General features: G+C 28.4%; 1 protein-coding gene across 3 annotated transcripts in view; it reads right to left on the minus strand.

Moving 5' to 3' along the window:
- LOC129971220 (neurofibromin-like) overlaps positions 1-22,121 on the minus strand; it is a 109,179-nt gene that overhangs the window by 58,520 nt on the left and 28,538 nt on the right. For 2 of the 3 annotated variants that reach the window (XM_056084806.1, XM_056084804.1), the window contains exons 17-31: positions 21,676-21,749; positions 19,857-20,012; positions 17,685-17,773; positions 17,184-17,288; positions 16,614-16,785; positions 15,781-15,920; positions 15,321-15,653; positions 15,015-15,190; positions 14,431-14,642; positions 11,445-11,528; positions 11,001-11,173; positions 4,352-4,444; positions 4,114-4,244; positions 3,638-3,812; positions 1,158-1,397 (exon numbers count right to left, since the gene is read on the minus strand). In XM_056084806.1, the coding sequence (XP_055940781.1) occupies positions 1,158-1,397; positions 3,638-3,812; positions 4,114-4,244; positions 4,352-4,444; positions 11,001-11,173; positions 11,445-11,528; positions 14,431-14,642; positions 15,015-15,190; positions 15,321-15,653; positions 15,781-15,920; positions 16,614-16,785; positions 17,184-17,288; positions 17,685-17,773; positions 19,857-20,012; positions 21,676-21,749 (2,353 nt within the window). The remainder of the gene's footprint in view (positions 1-1,157; positions 1,398-3,637; positions 3,813-4,113; positions 4,245-4,351; positions 4,445-11,000; positions 11,174-11,444; positions 11,529-14,430; positions 14,643-15,014; positions 15,191-15,320; positions 15,654-15,780; positions 15,921-16,613; positions 16,786-17,183; positions 17,289-17,684; positions 17,774-19,856; positions 20,013-21,675; positions 21,750-22,121) is intronic. The other variant, XM_056084805.1, reaches the window with a different exon arrangement.

The following is a 22,121-nucleotide window of genomic DNA, read 5'->3' on the forward strand; positions in this document are numbered from 1 at the left end:
TAATGTATAGATAGTATAAATTTGATTAAACACTCAATATTATATATTTTAATGGTTTGTTAATGCCTTTAACCTAATGCTTCTAATAATAGAAAAAAAAATCTAAGAAAATTTAATATGAGTGCAAGATATTAAAATTATTTGTTGGTCTTCAATTAAGATATACATAAATATATATGTTGCTCAAGTTGAACAACTGAAAACAATTTTTTGTGTTTCTAAATTACTTAAAATATTAATTTACTTTAAGAATTAAATGACACTGACCCAACAATACATGATATTTAAATAGTTTCACCTAACTGTTCTTTTCTTCTACTGAATAAGTGTGGTGTGGAAGTTTGGAGAGTGATGTGCCAGCTCATGAGGCGTCCTCATCATCTGACTGTGGTTCAAAATTATGAGGTCCACCCCAAAATAGCTCTAGTGTTGCTTTAAAATGGAATGTTAATATAACTAAATTAAACTAAACTTTCCAAAGAATAAGCTTAATGGGTATTTTACCCCTTTCCTTTTCATTGCATTTCAGTTAAACTTACCAAAACATAGCAATTGTTCATACATGCCTATTATTGTAGTTAACATACTATAATCTTATATGAGGTTGAAAACTAATGTTTTCTACTTCTGAACTAACTAACTTTAACGAACGTTTCTGTGAAAGGTATGTGAGAATACACAATTCCCTCAATAAATATATTTTCCTGTGTGTTTGTAAAAGTAGAATTTCTCAGAATATTTGCCATTTAATTAAAATACTATTACCTTCTACATGTATCTTCACTGCTCCATTTTTTAAAGCAATGTTATCAAAGGCAAATAAAATATAAACATCAGAAAAAAAAGTGACCTAAAAATCAGCAAAGAATGAGATTATGCTAAGTGCAAGGGGGGGGGGGGAGGATAAGTTCTTTTAAGTGAAACTGATTAACAAAAGAAGTTGGAAGAACAAAATTGTGCATATAAAAGAAAGTATTAATATAGATGAGTAATGCAATTAATAAGATTATTTTTTTTACATGTTTACATCATGAAAATAAATGAAAACTTGAATGAAAAATATAGAATACATGGTCATTTAATATTCATAAAAAAGTATAATTAAAAATAAAGCTTCAAAACATGTTACATTTAAAATAATATGAAAAATATCATACTGTGAATCCACAGGTTTGTGCTCTGGTGGTCCCAAATAAGCTAGCAAAGTAGCCATTTTATCAAAAGGTCGTCGACCAACTGCTTTGTGGTCTCTGGAACTTGACAAATAATCTCCTATCTTTTCCTGATGGTTCCACAAAAGTCTGTGAAGGGCATGGACATTTGCATCACTGATAAAAGACAAACTATGACTTGCTTGGTCTACTGACTCTAGGTCAGAAGTTATCTGCACCACCCATCTATTAAAATAAATCTTTGTAAATATTATGAACTGATAAAATATAAAAATTACAGAAAAAAAATGTTTTTAAATAGATTTTTAAATCTTCTACAGGCTTCTACTGTAGAAGATTAACTTAAAGTTAAGATAATATTAAATGAAAGATTCACATATAATATACAGGGTGGTTATAATTAAAGTTCTACTTTGAAATGGTCATAAAAGGAAAAGTACTGACCAAATATTATCAAAGTCTGCGATAGTTTAAAGGGGGTCATGGAAATTTAATTTCTGCCAAAAAAAGAAAAGAAAAAGAAGTTCAAAAATTCACTACAGGGGAAAATGGCACTGCATGTAATATTGTTAAACAAAATAGGATAAGAAAACATCCTTTTAAAACACGGTTAATCATTTGTGAAACATGTTACAAAACATATTTAATGTGGCGCCCACCATTTTCTGAAAGCAAGTTAAATTGCATTCTCAACAGTAGCTCTTAGCATATCAGGAGGAATGTTACACACATGTCAGTGTAGTGCACCTTTCAATTCCACTGTTTCAATTCAATTGTTTAGATTATCACTATAAACAGTACTTTTGAGATAACCCCATAGCCAGAAGTCACAGGGGTTAAGGTCTGGTAATCAGGATGGCCAAGAAGTGGGAAAGTTTTGGCCTATAATCCTTTAAATATTGCTTAAGTAACTGTGTGACACATATACCAATGTGCAGTGGGATCCCATGCTGCAAAAAAATTGTGGTGTCTAAAATGCCATGTTGCTGAAGTTTGGTTATCACAAAACGTCTTAACATTGACTCTAGGCGAGCTGCAGTTACACTGCATGTAATAGGTTCAGCTATCGACTGCTCTTCAAAGAAAAATGGTCTAATTATGAAACTAGCTGTCATATCACATCAAGCGATGACTTTAGGAGAATGCGATGGAACTGGATAGATAACCTGAGGGATTTGTTTGGCCCAAATCCAGCAATTATGAGTGATAACTCTGCCATTTAGGTAAAAATGGGCCTCATCTGTTCACAAAATGTTCCATGGCCAGTGCTCATCCATTTCCAACTCTGCAAGAAATTCCAAAGTGAAAGATTCTCTTGCAGCAGCATCATTACGTTGAAGTTCATGAACATGTTTGATTTTGTATAGGTAGAACTGCAGAATTTTACAGACAATTTTATATACCGTACTCCATGGTATGTCCATTTGACATGTGATAACACATACACTAGATGTACTATGTATGCTTTCCCTTGTTGTTTCTTCCCCTGCTAATGCAACAACCTCCTTAGAATTCCAAAGAAGCAGCTTTTCTTTCCCTCCCAAGAGCAACAGATAACAAATCCATGGCTTCAAACTTTGCCATTACTTTCCTCAAACCCTGAGATATCATTGGCCCTTGGCATATTCCACTTATTGAACAATACCTTTGCAAAGCATGCTGTTCATTGATATCACATTCATAATAAAAATTAACAAGAAAAGCAAGGGTCTTGTATGTTTAGAGACATTGTAGATTCGTAACAATGAGAACTCTAACAAACAGGCTCACTTTTATCTGGAAAAACCAAATGATGTGTAAAGTGCATCTGCATAAATTATTTGCTTCTTCATGCCATAAGCCAATCACAAGACATTGCAGTTTTGCATAAGCCCACAAATAGTTTTGTTTCAGAAACTATTAAATACATTTTAAACAAATGTTTTCATGTCTTATTTTGTTTTAAAATAATGCATACAGTGCCATATCCTTGGGTGGTGAGTTTTTAAACTTTTTTTTTTCTGCCCGAAAAGAATTTTTCATGATCTTCTTTAAACTATTACCAAGTTTGATAACATTTGGTCCAATGGTTTTCATTTTATGACCATTTCAAAATGGAACTTTAATTATAACTACCCTGTATTTAATAACTAAATATTATTTATTATAATTATTTTCATTTTAGTATACACCATGAATGCAAAGATGTATACAAAGCACATACAGAATTCACAAATTAACAATCCAATAAGTAATAGGATATTCAGTAGTTGATAATTACATAGAAAGCTAATTCATGCAATTCTACACACAGATCTGGTGTTCTTATAAGTCATAAAAGTTTTGAAATCACATAATTCTGCTAGAATTTTTATAAGCAGAAATAATTAGCATGAATATGCTAACAGCAGGAATTAATCCTTAATTTCAATTAATCATAAATTTAAATCCTGAACCATAAATTGACGAGTTTAAAAATAGCTTACCTTCGTCCCAACTCAAAATTTGCACGTAAAAAATCGTTGAATGGAAGCATGTGTTGTTCTTTGCTAAATTCTACATGATTAGCGATGTTTTGTAGAATTTTTGACATCAACATCAATCCTCTTTTGGTACGAGGAGACGGTTGCCTCTCCACTATTCCCATTTCAAATGGAGAAACTGAAAAAAAAGAAGGGGGAAAAAAAATTAACATAAAGCAGAATTTCATTCATTAAATCTATTATTTTCAACAACAACAACAAAAATGAATAACTGAATCAGCTGAGATGCTTTCTAAGATTAGATCCTTTTATGAACTATATAAATAATTCAAATATAAAATATACAAATACCTAATAGTAATTCAAAGTAAATAAAGGATAAGTATTACAAATTTCAAGTTTTTAAAAATGGTTTCAAAAGTTCATGCATTAATTTTTATTTATGCTTCAAAACAAAAATAACCAAGGAACAAACTTACCAACTGCAGGATTGATGAAACGCAAAAATATAACAGTACCAACAGCACTAATATTGTGTGGAAAATTAGGAAATCGTTTATTCAAAACCTGATATAAACAATGGCACATACTTCGCAATTGCAGAGGAAACCTAATATTAAAAATCAAGTTAACAATCAAACTTCAGTTACTTTAAAAGAATGCAACACAAAATACAAAAAATTGATTATTTTTATGGAATAAAAATTAAAAATATACTTGTCTGCAGATGAAATAATAGCATTGAAAACTTTTTGTGTAATTGATAGCAAATTTCGTCTATTTTCTTCAACATCTTCCCCTTCTTCCAACCTACAACAAAATGAGAAAAAAAAAATATATATATTAGTATATTCTTGGAAAATTACACAGAGAGGTACTAAAGTAATAAACATACATGAAATATTAAATTATCAACTCTCAAAAATTCCTATATAGAGATGAACATTTCATACTAATTTGAAGATGCAAAAGGAATATAAAAGAAACATAATTTTAGTTATCAAGAGACAGGACAAAACTAAAATGTTCGGTTGAGATAATAAAAATTTATAACTGCTATATAATTAATATTCAGTGAGCTAGTAATTTCAATAATGTGTGTGTATTACATATTATATATATATATATATATATATATATATATATATATAAAATAATTTCAATTTATCTGTATTCTAAAAAAAAAAAAAAATATTTTTTAATTACTCAAACTCAGGCTTCTGGTTCCATGCTTCTCAAACTGAACACATAATATATGTATATATACATTAGTGTGTGTTAATGAATAACATTAGAAAGGCTGGATGAATTTTTACATAACCTATAAAATACATGCATCAGGCCTGGAATTTTGTATTTTGAATCTAATTCAATAAGTATCCTAGGAAACGTGGTTTCAAAAATAATAATACTAAATCCTATTAGCTCATGTTTTGTTAAGCTCTCCTGTAAAGTTAATTCAAAAGTAATAGTGAGCATGAAACAATTTAACTAATATAAAGAAAAAGAATATAATAATAGTATTATATGATTAAGGAAGATGATAAAATACTATTATTTTACACTCATGTTCAAAAATTAAGAATAATGCCAGCTCGGGCAAATAAGGGCCCAGAAACAAATAAAACATGACTTATTCCTACAGCCCATTTATTAAAAAAAAGATAAAGAACAAAAAAAGAAGGCGTATGTATGATACCATTCATAAAAATCATGATTTTTGTCCCCTGGAGTAATTACAAAAACTTAACTTTACATGGTATTATTGGTATGATTGTTAATACACTATATGTCTCCCAGATGAAATACCGTCCATACATTGCCCAGGCATGCTGATCTTGGGGAAGATTACTCCACTCATCAAGCAATGCTCTCTGAAGTTACAGTACACATGCAGGAAGTGTTTGACGGTCTACGTCTCATCGGCCAAGCATGTCCCACACGTTTTTCGGTTTCAAGTTCGATGAGAATGCTGGCCATTCCACGCAAGTAATATCTTCAAAATGAATAAATTCGTTAACGATGTTTGCACGGGGTGGACAGGTGTTGTCATCCATAAGCACAAATTGTGTGCCCATGGCAGCCTTAAACTAATGTACTTGTTGTTTCAGAATGATGTCTCGATAAATTTGGTATGCAATGGTTCTAATTTGAACATGCAGGTCTGTTATAGAATCCAGTATAATTCAACCCCAAACGAGCAATCCAATGTCGTTCAATGATGTTCTCTTGGTTATAACGGGTGCCTGGTGTTCTCCATAAGAAAGTCCGACATGAATCAGATTACAAGTTAAACCTAGACTTGTCAGAAAATATCACACAAGCCCATTTTGACGATGTCCACATTGCATGTTCATTTTCTATTCCATGTTCACCACTGGTGACAATGAGTTGCCATGAGTGGAACATATCTCCTAAATGTCCCCAAAATGAAGAAATCCCAATATGTCCCGAATTTTTGTACATGGTTGGCCTTGAATGTGCTGTACCGGGGCATCCAAGAATAAAGAGAGCAATAAAAGTTTTATGGGCCTGAAACAGTGACCGTTTCTGCCATTACCGGTTTTAACTAAACGATGGACAGTCTTCAGCTTTGGTCAGTTGATGTCAATCGTCTCTAGCGTCCATTCATTTGTGATTGTGAAGATTTTTGAGCATTTTTTTCATAAAAATTCTATGACATGGCCTCTGGATTACTAAAAGGAAGTACTGTATTGCACTTGATTATCATGCGAGTAATTAAGATTATTTATTTTTCTATATTCGCAGGTTTTTTTTTTTTTTGAATTATAAGTTCTAATGTGAAATATACATTAACTATATAATCCTTTCTTGTCTCTTAGCATTAGACTTTCTTTATTCATTGCAGAGTGTAAACACGAGTAGCTTAACGATTCATGTAATTCAATTTGAGTAATACTAATAGCAGAATTATTTTGTTTGCTTATAAAATATTTTTTTGACTTTACAGAAAACTATTTTTTTTTGTGTGTGTGTATGTGTGTGTCTTTTCCTAATTTCTTGCGTTTAATTTTTTTAAAACTTTTTTCGCAGGAAATATTTTACTTTATAAAATAATTGTAAACAAGTCAATAGCTTCGAAAGTTCAGAAAGAACAACATTATTATTTCAGATAAATAAAACTATGATTATATGTCAAAAAATTAGAGCATTATTTTATAAAAATAATGCAACTATTTGGAACCTATCCCTTTGGAAATGTGAACAACGTTAAAATTTATCTTTTGACTATTTTTGCTCAATGAATAAATAATTTGATTTTATTTATTATTATTCTTTAAAGATAACAAAGTTGTCAATCCGCTGTATACCAGGTTGCAAATCGAATTATTCTCCTACTATAGAAAACACAAGAGTATTTAAATTCCCCAATAATGCAGATCTAAAGGAACAATGGCTCCAAAAAATATCTAGAAAAGATTTTACGCCTACTGCTAGATCGGTTGCTTGTATCCATCACTTCAAAACTGATGATGAAATTAAAGAATATATCCGTACACTACCTGATGATAATATGGAAGTAAAACAACATAAAAGATTTAAATTGAAATCCAAATCCATTCCTTGCATTTTTCCAAACTTGCCTCTCTATCTCTCTGATTCTCAAGAAAATTCATTATCTTCAAGAAAAGATCCTGAAATGCGGCATGATATTCAATTACAAAGATATGATTAAAAAAAAAAATAACAGAATTTTTAAACTCAGATGTTATTTCTTGTTTTGAAGATTTAATTAAACGTACAGATATAATCAAAAGTTTTTGGAATATACATATTGATGATTCAAGAATTAGTTACTACACATTAAAACCCAATTCTCTTCCTTTAGAAAGTAAAGCCAGTTTCACAATTGATTCTAAAATGAATATAAATATTCATTTTAGAAGAAAGGAAATTCATTTTAGAAGAAGGAAATAAGGAAGATATGAATGAAAATGCTTCCCTTAGAAATATTCTGCTTGATATAAAATAACTCCTAACTGATTAAAAAAACAAAAAAAAAGCATATCCTTTTAATTTTGCTATTAAAGTTTATCATGAGCAGTTGAAATTATTGACTTCCTCACTGCCTTTAAGGTATTCTCCTTTCATGCCTTCTTGGGTTTTTTCAGTTTTCCTAAAATCTTCAGCAGCTTTTAATGAATTACGTTCCAGTGACATTTTTGTGTTGCCTAGTGAACCTTTGAAAAATATCTTCTATATTATCTTTAAAGGCAAGTAAGAATGGTACAGAAAACAAAACATATTTACCAGAAAAATGTTTGAAGCTGAATGTATCTGAAAAGACTGTAAACCTAATTCTAGATGAAATAATAATCAGACCACACATTAGCTACCATTCAAACTCACTAACTGTATTGAGAGTAAATAAAAATTTAGAAAAAGCTTCAAGTATGCAAACATTTACGATTTCATCAGTTAATTCTAAAAACAAAGATGTTGCTGTCTAATTACCAGTGAAAAATTTAAATGCTGATAAACTTTTCGATTTGACAAAAAAAAAAAAAAAAGTTTTTTTTAATTAATACAGGAATGTGGATATAAAATAAAATCAATTATTTCAGATAATAATAGAATATACAGAAATATGTTCACCAGTCTATGTGGAGGAGAACTAAAATCCTGGATTCCAAATTCAAATCTTAAGAATGAAATTTTTTTTTTTATTATATTTGATTCGATGCATATTATCAAGTGCATTCGAAATAACTGGTTGAACCAGCAAACAACAAATAATACCTTTTAGTTTCCCTCTTTTAATAATTTTGGTAAAATTATGCATGCATCTTTAGGTATACAGAAAATATACTCATAAATTAACTTTTAAAACCTTTTATCCAAACAATATTGAGAGGCAAAATGTTGGCTTATGTTTAAAAATATTTGATTTAACAAATGCAAAAGCTTTAAAGAGATTGAATGACACTGCTTACGTGGAATGATTAAATTCATTGAAATAATCAACAAATGGTGGAGCATAATGACTACAAAAAGCCCTTGCAAAGGTTATAAGAAATTGGAAGAAAATAATAAACCTTTCGAAAAAATTTCTGATGATAGGCTATTGCTTCTGAAAAAATGCCTAAAATGGATAAATGAATGGAAAAGAATTTCTATTTCAGGTCAAAAAAAGAAATGGGGGAAAATTGATCATGGAAACCTTTTGTCATTTACACATACAACCAAAACAATGAGAGATATAATTATTTATCAGCCACAAATTTCTCCTAATAGCTATGTCTTAATTGGCAAACTGATCCTATGGAAGGCAGATTAGGTCAATACAGACAGCTGTGTGATGGTAACTTTACTGTTTCTGTTAAACAAATTTTAAAAGCAGAAGAAAAAAAAAAATTAAGAATTAATATCTTGCGAAAACTGCATTAAAAAATATGGCTCTTTTCATTTGAAAGATTTTTTTTTTTTTTTTTTGTGATTTTTCAGAAAAAGAGGCACCCTTCCAACCTCAGAATTTGAAATAAAAGTGTAGATTACTATAATTTTACAGATGAAAAAATATTCCTTTGTATATTTATCTTTCTGAATATGTGGTTTACAAGCTAAAACCTTATTTGCAATGTGGCGACTGTATAAAATTATTATCAGTGGAAAAAGAATTGATTTTTGAAATGACAAACTTTGTTGCTAAAAAATATTTGCTTGATATTGATAAAGGAAAGTTGACATATCCAGATGAAGACATTGTTAAAATTTTTGTAGCAAGTTTCAAAATTTTAAAATTTATTTTAACAGACAATGAAAGTCTTCTCCACTCAGAAAATATATGATCAGCATTAAAAAAAAATATTAAAATTTCATTGCAGGCATATGCTATACACATGTCAACGAATAAAAGAGCACAGTTAAAAATTTATATCTGTTTTTATTAATATATTTTTAAATAATTATTCCAAGTTCAAAAATAGTAATGCAAAGTTATGTAAAGGGGAAAAAATAACTTGATATTACCAGCGCATCTTTGTTGTATTCATGGAGACAAGGTATTAATATTAATAATAGAATTTTAATTGTTGAAGGATTAAAAAAAAGTTTTTTTGAGAGGCAAAGTCTAATAACACCTCTTTATGGTGTTTCTTAGGGAACTCTGATTTTTAAAGAATCAGATGGGTGACCTGACTCTCGCAAATTCACGTTAAAGTTCAAGGATCAATTTCACATTAAAGTTCAATGATTTTTATAAATTTTTTACTTTCAATTAGTGTTAAAAAATTACCCATTAAAATATTTTAAAGAAAGAAAAAAAAATACTATGTTAAACAGTTTTATAATTATTCTTTGAAATTATTTTTTATGCAAAATACCAGAGCTTAAAATCAATTAATATATATTTAAAACATTTTATATGTTTATTCTGTTTATGTATGATTAAATTTAATAGCTCTATATAAATTTATCAATAACTAAAGAAAGTGTAACAATGTTGTTAATTACTCTTAAATTTAAAGCTATTTTGCACAATTTAGTTAATGAAGAAAGGAAAAAAAACTGAACGAAAAAGGATGTAAGCAATACACTTAAGTGAAAAGCAACCATCACTTAGTCATTTCCTCTTTTCTGCTGTTCCAGGCCCATAGGAGAGAAAGAACTCTTCTTGGAGGCCCCAGCCGTACCTATAATATAGCAGCAGATAGCTGACGTGACAAGTCTGATGCTCTGCTTCTTTTGGCAGTAACTGCTAAATACTGATTGTCATTTAGCATTGTAACATGAAGGTAACTTGTATTGCAATGTTTACTGACATTTCCATAATCATGGAATTGTTGCCAAAGCCTAGAAATGACACTTTGGGCGATTCCAAGTTCCTCAGACGCTGCCATCTGTGTACACCGTTATTTGAGATGACCAATAATTCTACCAGGTAAAAATCGTCTACATGTGTCATCTGCATCACGACTATTTGAGTTAGCTCTGAGCGGCTTACAAAATGCATGTGAACAATTTTACTTCTTTGCCATTATTCCTTATATATCCTCTCTCTTACTCTCTTATCATTGTGATATATTATTGGCATCATATAGTGGCATTCACATATCAGACATTCACATATGGTCTAATTCACATATTATTTTAGAAGATGTGTGATAATTTTACAGGTGAAAGTTTACTTTAGAATTCTATTTTTGTGTGATTCTGAATTTACTTTAACTTATGGGCATGAATGTGTTAAACTTAATTAACATTTATAATGATAAAAACTAAAGACTACAATAGAAAAGACAGGTTCCTTAGCAATACAAAAACATTTAAGAAATTCTTGCTATTAAAATAAATATTTTATTAAAATTATTCTTTTAAATTAATTTAAGTAAAAAATTTTATTTACCGAGCAGGGTCAACTTCATAGCTGATATTAGGTTGATCTAGCAAGGGAGTCACCAATGGATCCAGCAAAGACATCAAATAGCTAGCACCATATATTTTGAAACAAAATGCCATTATTTTGCTTCCAAGACTATTACCTCTGAATAAAGTTTGCATACAATCAGTAACTTCAACCTAAGATTAGTGAAGGGAAAAGAAAAGGAAGTGGTAAACTTTTGTATTTCTATTTTTAATGAAATAATTCAATTAAAAATAATATGAAAATTTTGAAATATTATTATAATATCTAAGATAAAAGAAAAACAAATATTTCAATCTTTACACTTTTTTTATATATATATTAGGCTATTCTTATTATAAAATTATTGATTAAAGTATTATAAGCCTTTAATTTTTAATGTTAACAAGCTTGTTAAATCACTTGTTATATTAATAAGTATATTACCTCTTTATAAAACATATTCCATAATAATTGTGCTAACAAATGCTTTCCGTCAAACAGGGTAACAAAAACTCTAGCAAGCTCATCCTAAAATAAATTTTAAAAACATTTCATAAATTCCTTTGTGAAATTACTTAAATTGTTAACATATAATAGTAAATAAACAAAACATATAATGAATTAAATATTCTCAATTTCTTTATTTATAAAAAAGAACGATTTCAATCAAATCTTACCATGCCCGAGATAATTAAGAATCATGAGCCATGAAAACGAGATATGTTATTGCCAATTAAAACATTAATCTAATGAAAATATTTTTAATCTAGATAGTTTGAAAATTAAAGAAAAATGTAGCCAAAAAGATGTGTATTTTCATTAATCAGCTAATTAATAGAACTGGTCTTTTTTATTTTTCAAATTCAAACTCATATAAATCATGCATATAATGGATATCAAAATTTTACTGATAAAATACTCTAAATGATTTTTTAAATTTGATAAGATGCAAAAATAAAGTTTGTTTTATTCATTTCAAAAGTTAATTAATCAAATTATAGCGATGAAAAAACTGGGTATCTTGAGCATAAGAAATATAATATACCAAAACAGATGTTTCAAAAATTATCACTATGTTCTTCTATAATTACACTTGATGGGAGCAACAATATTATTTTAGATTCCTAAACCTACTTCGATCAACTGAAAATTTACATAAGTTCCAATTGCAATCATTGCCAAGCAATATATTTTTGTTGTACTGATTTTTATAATAAAATTTATTTTAATTTTAGTGAGTTTATTATGCAATAATAATTTCTTATTTTTAAAAAATCAGCAACTGCTGACTTGATAAAGATTAATATGTCTGAACAACAAAACCTTTGTTCCACAATTTATTTTTTAAGTGTATTAAAAAATATCTTTTTTTTAAAAAAATTTATAAGGTGCTTTTTTGATAAAGCTGCTTTTCTCACTAAATTAAAAATTAAACCAACAAAATTATTGAAGGATGCCAGCAATTTTTTCCTTGAAAACTAAATAAATCTTACTCTCATGAGAATATTTTTTGTAATCATGTTCTATATAATTTATATGCAAAAGCTATTGTTGTGTTTTATCTGAATTAAGAAATAGAAGTGTGAAAATTCCTTTCCTAGATTTCTGTGTAGTTTGTTTATGATGAAAATGGTTCATTGAACATTTTCTCTCTAAGAAATCTTTTTGAAGTTTTCTGAATAACAAGACCATCCATGCTTAATGCAGATGTAATTTTTGACCCTTCAATTCTGCATTTCAGGAAATTTCGTGCTTTCAGCATTCTGTCTGGAAAAACAAGTACAGAATATTTCTTTGTAGGGTTGATGAACTCGCATCAAACAGATGTACGAAAATAACCAAGCCCATATATAATATAAAATCGAAACCTCAGTTTCAGAGAAAGGAGAGAGTTACAATTTGTACATATCTTTATGATGACAACTTGGGAAAGAAATGTACCTCACAAAAGAAAGTAATGTGATGTTGTGGAAGAAATGACACAAACCAACAGAGATTTATCCCCCTCCAACTATTCCCGATTTATGTTAGATGGTATGGTCAGTCTGTCAGGAGCAAACACCCATTGATTATTCATGCCAGGTGATGAAGAGAACAATTTTTCCTGATTAAATGAATGGGAGGAAGGCAATGTGGTCTCAGTAGAACTGAAAAATCCTAAAGTGATCCTCGGGAGAATTTTGTTAGAAAAAATGAACAAGGATCATCAAATTTTAACTAATACTTCATTGGATTAAAGGACCCATTTGTATGCCTGAGAAAGTGCTGGCCCTATCAACCTTCCTTCACCTGCAATGACAGCCTTTCCTGCCAAGAAACATTCAGATGTTCAACATTTTACCCAAAATTCAACATTTACATTTTACCTAACATTCAACATTTTACCTTTTTGGTTCCCTCTTGATGGAAAAACCATAAACTGTTTGCCACGTCTCACATAACAATATCTGCCATTAATGCCAAAAGTTTTTTTTTTTTTTTTTTTCTTTCTTAATTTCATATTTCACTCTGTTGCTGTACACTTTTTTCAGGCAGAAAATAACAGATAAGTCCTAATTTTATTTCATCTGTACCATAAATCATGGATTATGGAATCCCTTAGTTTAAAACTCTATCCCCCCCCAAGGAAAATTTAGAGGGGAATAAATACCAATTTCATTGAGCTGTTCATGGGCACTTTGATATGATTCTTAGTTCGAATGAGTAAATAAAAAAATATATATATTTTTAATCAATGTATTCCTGTAATATCAATATTTTGGTTTCGATATGTTTGAATATGGAGGATATATATATACTTTTTACTACAATTATGCATGATGAAATCTCATCATTCAAATATATTAATTAACTTAAATTTTTTTTATTTGTATTTTAAACTATTTATTTGAAAAATGCTGGCCTTTTAAAACCTAACAAACGTTTTTGTAAATATTTCTATATTCACAAACACTAACTAATAAATTTCCAGCTAGATCCCTTGATTTTAAACCTGGCTATTATTTAAAAATACATAAAATTTAACTGTGAAAATTTTCGAATGACACAACAAAATGCTTTATTTTCTTTTGTGATGGTCTGATTGCTTAATTTGTGAAATTTCAAACATTGTGTTTACGAGTGACAAATTAATTCTAATTAACCAATTAAGTATTTGAAAAATCACAATTTTTCTTAACAACCCACCTATTTACAATATCACGTTAAATTTTAAGCTAGTGATTCCGACATAATTTGAAATCATGGTAATATTTAGAAAGCTTTATAAAAGCTTAAAGCTCTGATGGAAAAATTATTGAGCCAGCCTGATCAATAGTATAACATAATTATTTTGATACTGAAATTTAGGAAAAGGACAAGACTAAAACCATTTATTGGCTGTGAGTAATAAAGAGAATATATTAATTAATAATCAATAAATTTAACTTACCATTTGAGGATTCATAACAACACTTGCTAAAGCCATGGCAATTGGCAATTCTCCTTTATCCCCAATCATAGTCACAAGCTGCACTAACTGTTCATAACGGTCAGCGAGTACAGTTTCAGCAAGCATATCGAATTCTGTACCCTGTTGCAAGATCTTGGTAAGAACTTCCATAAAAGCTGCTCTAGTTTGAAGATCTTTGTGATAACCTAAACCTAGAAGAAAGGAAAGAAGAAAAATTACACCCATGTATATTATTACCCTGGATTTAGAAAGCACAGAAATCAGACAAAATCATCACAGACAAAAAAAAAAAAAAAAATCTTGATTATTTTTAATTTTAGTTTAAATATTTTTAAAATGTACCAATTTAATCTGCATAATCACTGTAATTCAGAATTTTAAAAAATTAGAAATGGTTTTTAATTAAAAAACAGAAAAGAAAAGAAAATACCAAGAATTATGAGGAAACCAATTTAATGTGTTAAATAGAAAGAACTGTTCCAGTTTTTATAATTGAATTAGCAAACGATAATATACTACAACAACTATAATTATGCATTAACATTTTACAAAAACGAACTTACTAATTGAATGCATCAACCCACTATCAACATTAGCACTTAAAAGATTCGACATGGCTTGAATGGTACAAGTACGGAGTTCACTCATCTTAGAAGCATTCATTCTATGCCGTGAGACATCTTTTTCTTCAGTTGAATCTCCACATTCATTTAATAAATTCATAAATAAAGAAAAATATCTAAAAAGGTAAGTAAAAAATGCAATAATCAACAACATCAAATAAAATTAACAATTTTACTTAAAGGAATAAAATTTAATACAGAAATAATATCTGTATACTCATAAAATAACATCTAATTAGCACTTACTTTAAAAATAATTGTGATTTTGCTTCCATTAAATCCCCTCTATCACTTTCTTCTGGTTGTAGTGGTAAACCTCTTAGGAGAGCTGCAACAGCCTGCATGCAAGCCTGATCAAGGTCTCTTGTTAAAGTTGTGACATCTCCAGAGTTAGGAGGAGCTAGCTGATGACTGTTACCCATTACCCAATCAGTGAGATATTCAACCAATTTATTACGAAATTTCATTTCTTGACGAAATGCTAAATCATCTCTTCGCATCATCATAGCCTCAACAAGTTGACAAAGCTTTGTTTTTATTTGAATAGCGTGTACAGTTGTGTCTAAATGTCGCACATATCTACAGAAATATATAAAAACATCTGTAAGTAATTGTGTAGTAACTGAAACCAAATCAAAGTTAGAGAAATTATTTCTTTCAATTGACAAAATTAAACAAAAACAAGGACATTAGAAATGAATATTACCTCACTATAGCTAACATCATTCCTTCAATACTACTAACTCCTAAATGCTCTGCAGTATGATCAACTTTATTTTCCAAGACACTTTTTAAGATGAATATTATATGCTCTATAAACTGTGTATTTGGCTCTGTTACCACTACCTATGAAGAAATTAACATAAAAGTAAATTATAAAAATAAACTTATGTTTAGCAATAAAAGAAAACATGATTTCTAAATAACAGGTAATTGTAATTTAAATATATTTTTTCTCTCTAGTCTAATGCAAGTGACTCACTAGCTCATAAAACAAGATCTATCTAATATTGTTTGAGTATTCATTTAAATAATAAATTCAGTTAATAAATTACACCAAGATAACATAATAAATAATATAGAAAATACAGATTTTCATCAATACATTCACTTTATACATTATTTATAAATACATTTTTATCTAACTTAGCAAAATACATTCTAAAAATTATATCCATAATTTTTATTATGAAGAAAGTTTATAAAGTATAAGCAACACAAAATTTACACCACTTATAATTTTCTTCTAAAAATATAAAGAAATATGTTCCTAGTTGAAAATAAAATCAGATTACAGATAATGTTTAAAAATAAAAATTGCTTAGTATAATTTATGGAGGAAAATATGCAGCAAATGCCTTTTGTTTTTGCATATAAATATTTTTAAAAGTTACAATGATATATATAATAATAGTTCCTTTTTATTTAGTTATTGCTAGATATATAAATAGGGTACAATGAAAACTTAAAATACTGATACTTTCTAAATTACTCAATGAAGTCTCCCCCCAAATATAAAAGAGGGGGAAAAAACCTCACCTGGCCTAGTAAATCAAAGAATTTTTCGACAATAGCTTTGATTTGATCAAATAAAATAGGATAAAGAGTGGGACTCATTTCATGGGCAACCAATTCTTTCACATGCTTCTGGATTTGTGTGCCAAACTTTTCATTGTGACATACTAATAAACGAAGTAATTGTCCAACAAATCTGGAAGAAATAATTCAAATTGTATAAATCTATAGAAAATAAAGAAATAAAAAAACTACCATTTTTTAAAAGAATAACTAGTAAATTTAAACAAATATAATTATATTTCTTCATATTTTCAATCTTGTATAATCTTTTCTTAACTAATAATATAAAACATCTTTTTCAAGCTAAATACATTATAAAAAAGATATTTTTAAAATAAAATAAATGAATAAGAAAAATATGTATATACATACGTAGATATATTTAACAAAAAACAAAAAAAACTATACTTAAGCATTTAAAATACAAAACAAAATAACATAGGAGTATTAGAAGACGGGGAGTTGGGGTGACTTTTTTAGATTTAAAAATAACACTAATATTTAAAATGAATTTTTAAAAACTGAACTTACTGTGTAACAGGACAGTACTGTAAATCTTGCCCAGGAGTGAGCATACTTCCTTTACGGGCATCCATTGGTAATGATGAAGCACAACCAGGCATATTGGACAAACTACTAAAATGTAAGAATGAATGTACTGATATATAAAAAGAACCTAGTTTAATTCTACTAATAATTCGCAGCAGTTATTTTAGCTATATATTTAATACATTCAGTCAATAAGATTCCTAATATCAATAACTAATGACTAACACAATAACTTGTGTATATAAACACAAAAACATTTATCTATTTATATATATATAAACAAAAGAAACAGTAATATAAAATCTTTCTGTTGTCATTTAAAAACAATGCCAAAGTAAAAAGATAGATCGAAATCAAAATTTATTATGAAAAGTAGCAAATGTTATATGAATACTGGTACAATTATAGCTTTATGCGACATTTAATCTAAATTAACTGAAGGCATAACAACTATTTTCTGCATTTTATAAAAAAAATATCTACCTAGTCCTTGAAGGTGATTTTCTCAACAAACATACACCACCCATTGCGCAACAAAAGCCTGTCATGTTAGCCCATTCATTAAGTTGATCCTAAAAAGTAACATTCTGGTTTTCATTCAAATTTCATTTTGTTTTATAACAAAAAAAGTTGAAACTAAGACATATTATAGAAAAAGAAAATGACAAATTAAATGCAGGAGAAAGAGCACAAAAATACAAGAAATATTTGCAATAAAAAGACCACGTTTAAAAAAATCTTGGATGACTTCATTTATATATGTAAAATGGAATTGCCACTTTTTCATTTTTTTCTTCATTCATTTTTTCTTTCTTTTTTTTTGTGTGTATGTGCCTAAAAATTCTAAATTACTGAACAATTTGCATAAAAATTTCTCAAATATATAAAAAAATATAAATATTTTAATGAAAGTCTCATAATATTTAATTAAATAATTTTTTAATTAAAAACTATTCAATGCATGGACAAAACAATATGATAGTGCCCATACATACACACATATATATTTGATAAACTGAATTTAACACCACTAAAATATGAGGAATAGAGAATATGAATTACCTTCCTTTATATATAAAAAAAATGTCTCATATCTTAAAATTGTTTTAAAGGTGTTTTTTTGTTGTTGTTGTTGTAGTTGTCAGTTAAACCTTAGCTATTTCCTTTTATGATTGATTATGATTTAAATTTACAGATTAAAATGTTTAAATTATTCATGTAAAATGTTGTAAGGACATTTTAGAATTGCCATTCAATATATTTAATTAAATATTGTATTATTTCTTTAAAGATTATCAATAACATGAAAAAAATTATATATCTGAAACTTTTAAATTCTTTAGGTGTTTAATAGTTTACTAAAAGAAAGATGCTTTTTTAAAGCAAATTTTATATTTTATTAGTTAGATTTCTAATAGAATTTAACTTTTTTTAAAAAATTGCAAATAATGAAATGATTATGTTTGTTACAATATTCCGATAAATTTTTTTTTTTTATATTTAAGATATTAGACAATATATATATATATATGTAACATTATTGTTGTGAAGCAGAATGCAGTTTGAAGACAGTAAAGATACTTTTAACATTTTTGAATTCTTTTTAATATCCATCGGGAAAGCATAATTTTTTACAAGCAAAGACGCGGACATAGCGCATCCACCACAGCACAGTACAAAGCGGAAGTGGGGAAGAAGGGCCGACATAAATTATCCCTCGCCTTATATAACCTTAGATTTTGATAGGGAAAATATTTCTTCATTGTGAAAATATATATTAATAAGATTCTGATAGGGATTTCTGACGCATGCCAATCACATGTAAGAGAAACACAGGGATCTTTTAAGAAAGAATGTGCTTACTGGACATTTTTTACCCCTTCACGCCGAGCGTGTGAAAGTATCGGCGTTTAGCCGATTCAGCAGTTTTATAAAGTTTATCTTGAATTAATTAAGTAGAGAAAGTGGAATTGGATCATGAAATAAGAGAATGAACTTACTACGGGCTAAATTAAGATAAAAGCTTGGAAATTAATTAAATTGAAATTAAGAGTTTAAAATATCATATATATTATTCTCCCAAGAAACACTAGTATATAATTTGAAGGTGGCTAATGAAACCAGACTGCAAAAATTAAAAACTACTTAGTTATTGATTCTTAATCTTTTGCATTCAAATTAATGATTTATAACTCAAGAGTACAGATGTTAAAAAAAGAAACAGATTATTTAGGCATGATTAAGTTGAATAAAGAGATTGAAAATCAAGTAATTTATTTAAACATTTTTATTTTTTAAAATTGGAAGCTTAAATAAAAGTACATGTTAACATAATTTTTTAAGTTCTTATATAGTACAACAATTTAAGAAATCTTATGCTTGTTGTATAATTAAAGGTATATATTTTAAGTGAAAATTTTAATAGACATGCAAATAAAATTTAAAACAAGATAAAATTTTTTAAAGTCAACAAAATTTTTATAAAAATACAATTTGGTAACAGAAATAAAATATTAAATACATCAAACTAATAATAAAAAATAAATCAAATGCACATAACACGAAATTAAACATATTAAATTTTTAAATGTATAAAAGTATTCACTTCATAGTTCTAAATTTCATGACATATAGCATAACAAATATCAAACTCACTTCCAACTCATGTTCAGTGCTTTGATGTGAGGCTCTACGTTTCCCTATAGTTCTATGAAAACCTTCACAAATCTGAGCTTCTTCGAGTTTGGTTTTGGGGTAACTGACAAGCATTTTAGTAGCTGCCTCCCAGTTCATGAAAGTATCTTCCCATGCCTATGGGAGAAAAAACAATGAATTATTCAACTTTTAAAGCAGTTGAATGGAAGGAATTATTTTGAACATCAGAATAAATGAAATGGTAGTGTTGCCATTCAAATCTGGAAAAAAAAATCCCTCTATTTTTCCTATACATATATTCAAGATACATGGAAATGATCAAATAGCACTCATGTGCTATTTGAGCATTGAGCTAAAAAATAAACTCTTCATTTATTATCTAGAATTTAACAAAACAAAATTTATATATTAAAGGGCTGGACATATTATCTCTCATGCTCTTTAATTGTAAATCACACAAAATTGAGGACTCAGATGAAAAAAATTTGTTATCATGATACAAATCATTTAATAATTACTTAATAAAGAACATTACAAAGCAAGATTGCTTTTTTAAAATTTATTTATTCCTTTTTGACAATTAATGTATTTGAGTATCAATTTCTGCAAATTTTTCAACCATCAATTTCATGGTGCTAATCAGTAACAAATAGAATACAACATTTTTCTATGGTTCAATGTGCAATTTTTAGCTATTTCACTTTCAGAGAACATATCTGAAAATATTTCCGATATATCATTGAACACATTAAAGGACGAATGTGACACAACAAGTTTTAATGCCCATAAAAATTCAGCTTTAAATGATTGTACTTGAACTAAAAAGTTTGAAATCCATTTGTTTTCGGATATTTGAAGTTTTCATATTTGACATGTCATCTTTTCTTGTATAACTCTTAAGCTCCGTTCCAATGGCGCGTTGCTTTTTCGGATATAGTCATAAGACCTTGTAGGACCACTCTCGCCTGCGGACGTAGATCAGGAGCTTCCTGTAAACCGTCGGTAAAATTAACAGACATCAAAGAATCCCAGAAAATCACAAGTGAGGGGAAACAGGATAAAATGCGCCAGACTCAATGCGAGCATGGGGGAATGGGGATATAAATACTAAGTCCAACATTAATGGTCTCTTTTGAGCTGGCACTCTTGTATGTTTTCCTCCTTTAGTATGACTTGCAATTATCTGTTTCCCCATATAACTTAAGTTTATTATCTTCTTACAATGCAAATAGTATGAAATAGATGCATTTTGCGGAACTTCAGCAAAATCAGGATTGATATTTTTATCCATCCAATTCGTATTAAATATGGATTTTGAGTAGCTCATTGTTTAAAAAATTAATTTATTTTAAATAAACTCACAGTTTTTCAAATAATAAACAAACCATTAAAAAAACTTAAGCATGGTAGACTTAACAACACTGCACTATAGTTATTCTCACCAAAGAAATGTATTCTACTCTTTCACATGCAGTTACAGAGGCCTCGTGCACGTTCATTAGCTGCAATTTGGGAATCTTATGGAAAAGCACAACTGTATCAAAAATCGAAACTGGACTGATCTATACAGAAAAAATAGAGTTTCCGCATTATCAAATTGTGAATGGTATTGTTTCGTTTTTGGGAACTATGATTATGACCTCTTATTTTTGCAATCTTTCGAGCTTGGCCTTTCTTAGATAGGAAAAAAAAAAACTAAAAAGCTTAAAACTCCTTGTATCTTTTAGGTTTCCCAGATTCATCAGAACATATAAATTATGATAATAAATTGAAGAACTTTCAACTACAAAATATGGTAAATATATTTAAGATTAGATACCTGGGAACAACCTTGTGTACAATGCTCAATTTTTCTTAACAAAGCCATAATACGCTTTTGTAAAGCAGCTCTACCTATAAATAAATAAATTTAAAAAAATGAATGTTAGTAATAGAATAAGGATATAGATATACTTCAATAAGACAGATAAATCAGAATATTAAATGCAATGCTCATTTATTTTTTCTTCAATTCATTAATATGTTTGTTTGAACTTTTTAAAATTCAATGTTCATAGGCACATAGAGCAAAATTTGTCATATATTTCTTAAAACCAAGAAGCAAAAACTATGATATAAAAAAGTTTCTGGAACTTTCTATAGGGGATGAAAGATTATACTTTCTCCCCTATTATAACTTCTAAACAAATCATTGCATAAAACATATTTTTGATCCAGCTTAAAATGTGAAAAGTTAGCTTTACATTTATATCAACTATCTTTATA

The sequence above is a fragment of the Argiope bruennichi genome, chromosome 6, assembly GCF_947563725.1.
Source record: "Argiope bruennichi chromosome 6, qqArgBrue1.1, whole genome shotgun sequence".
Classification (NCBI taxonomy): Eukaryota; Metazoa; Arthropoda; class Arachnida; order Araneae; family Araneidae; genus Argiope; species Argiope bruennichi.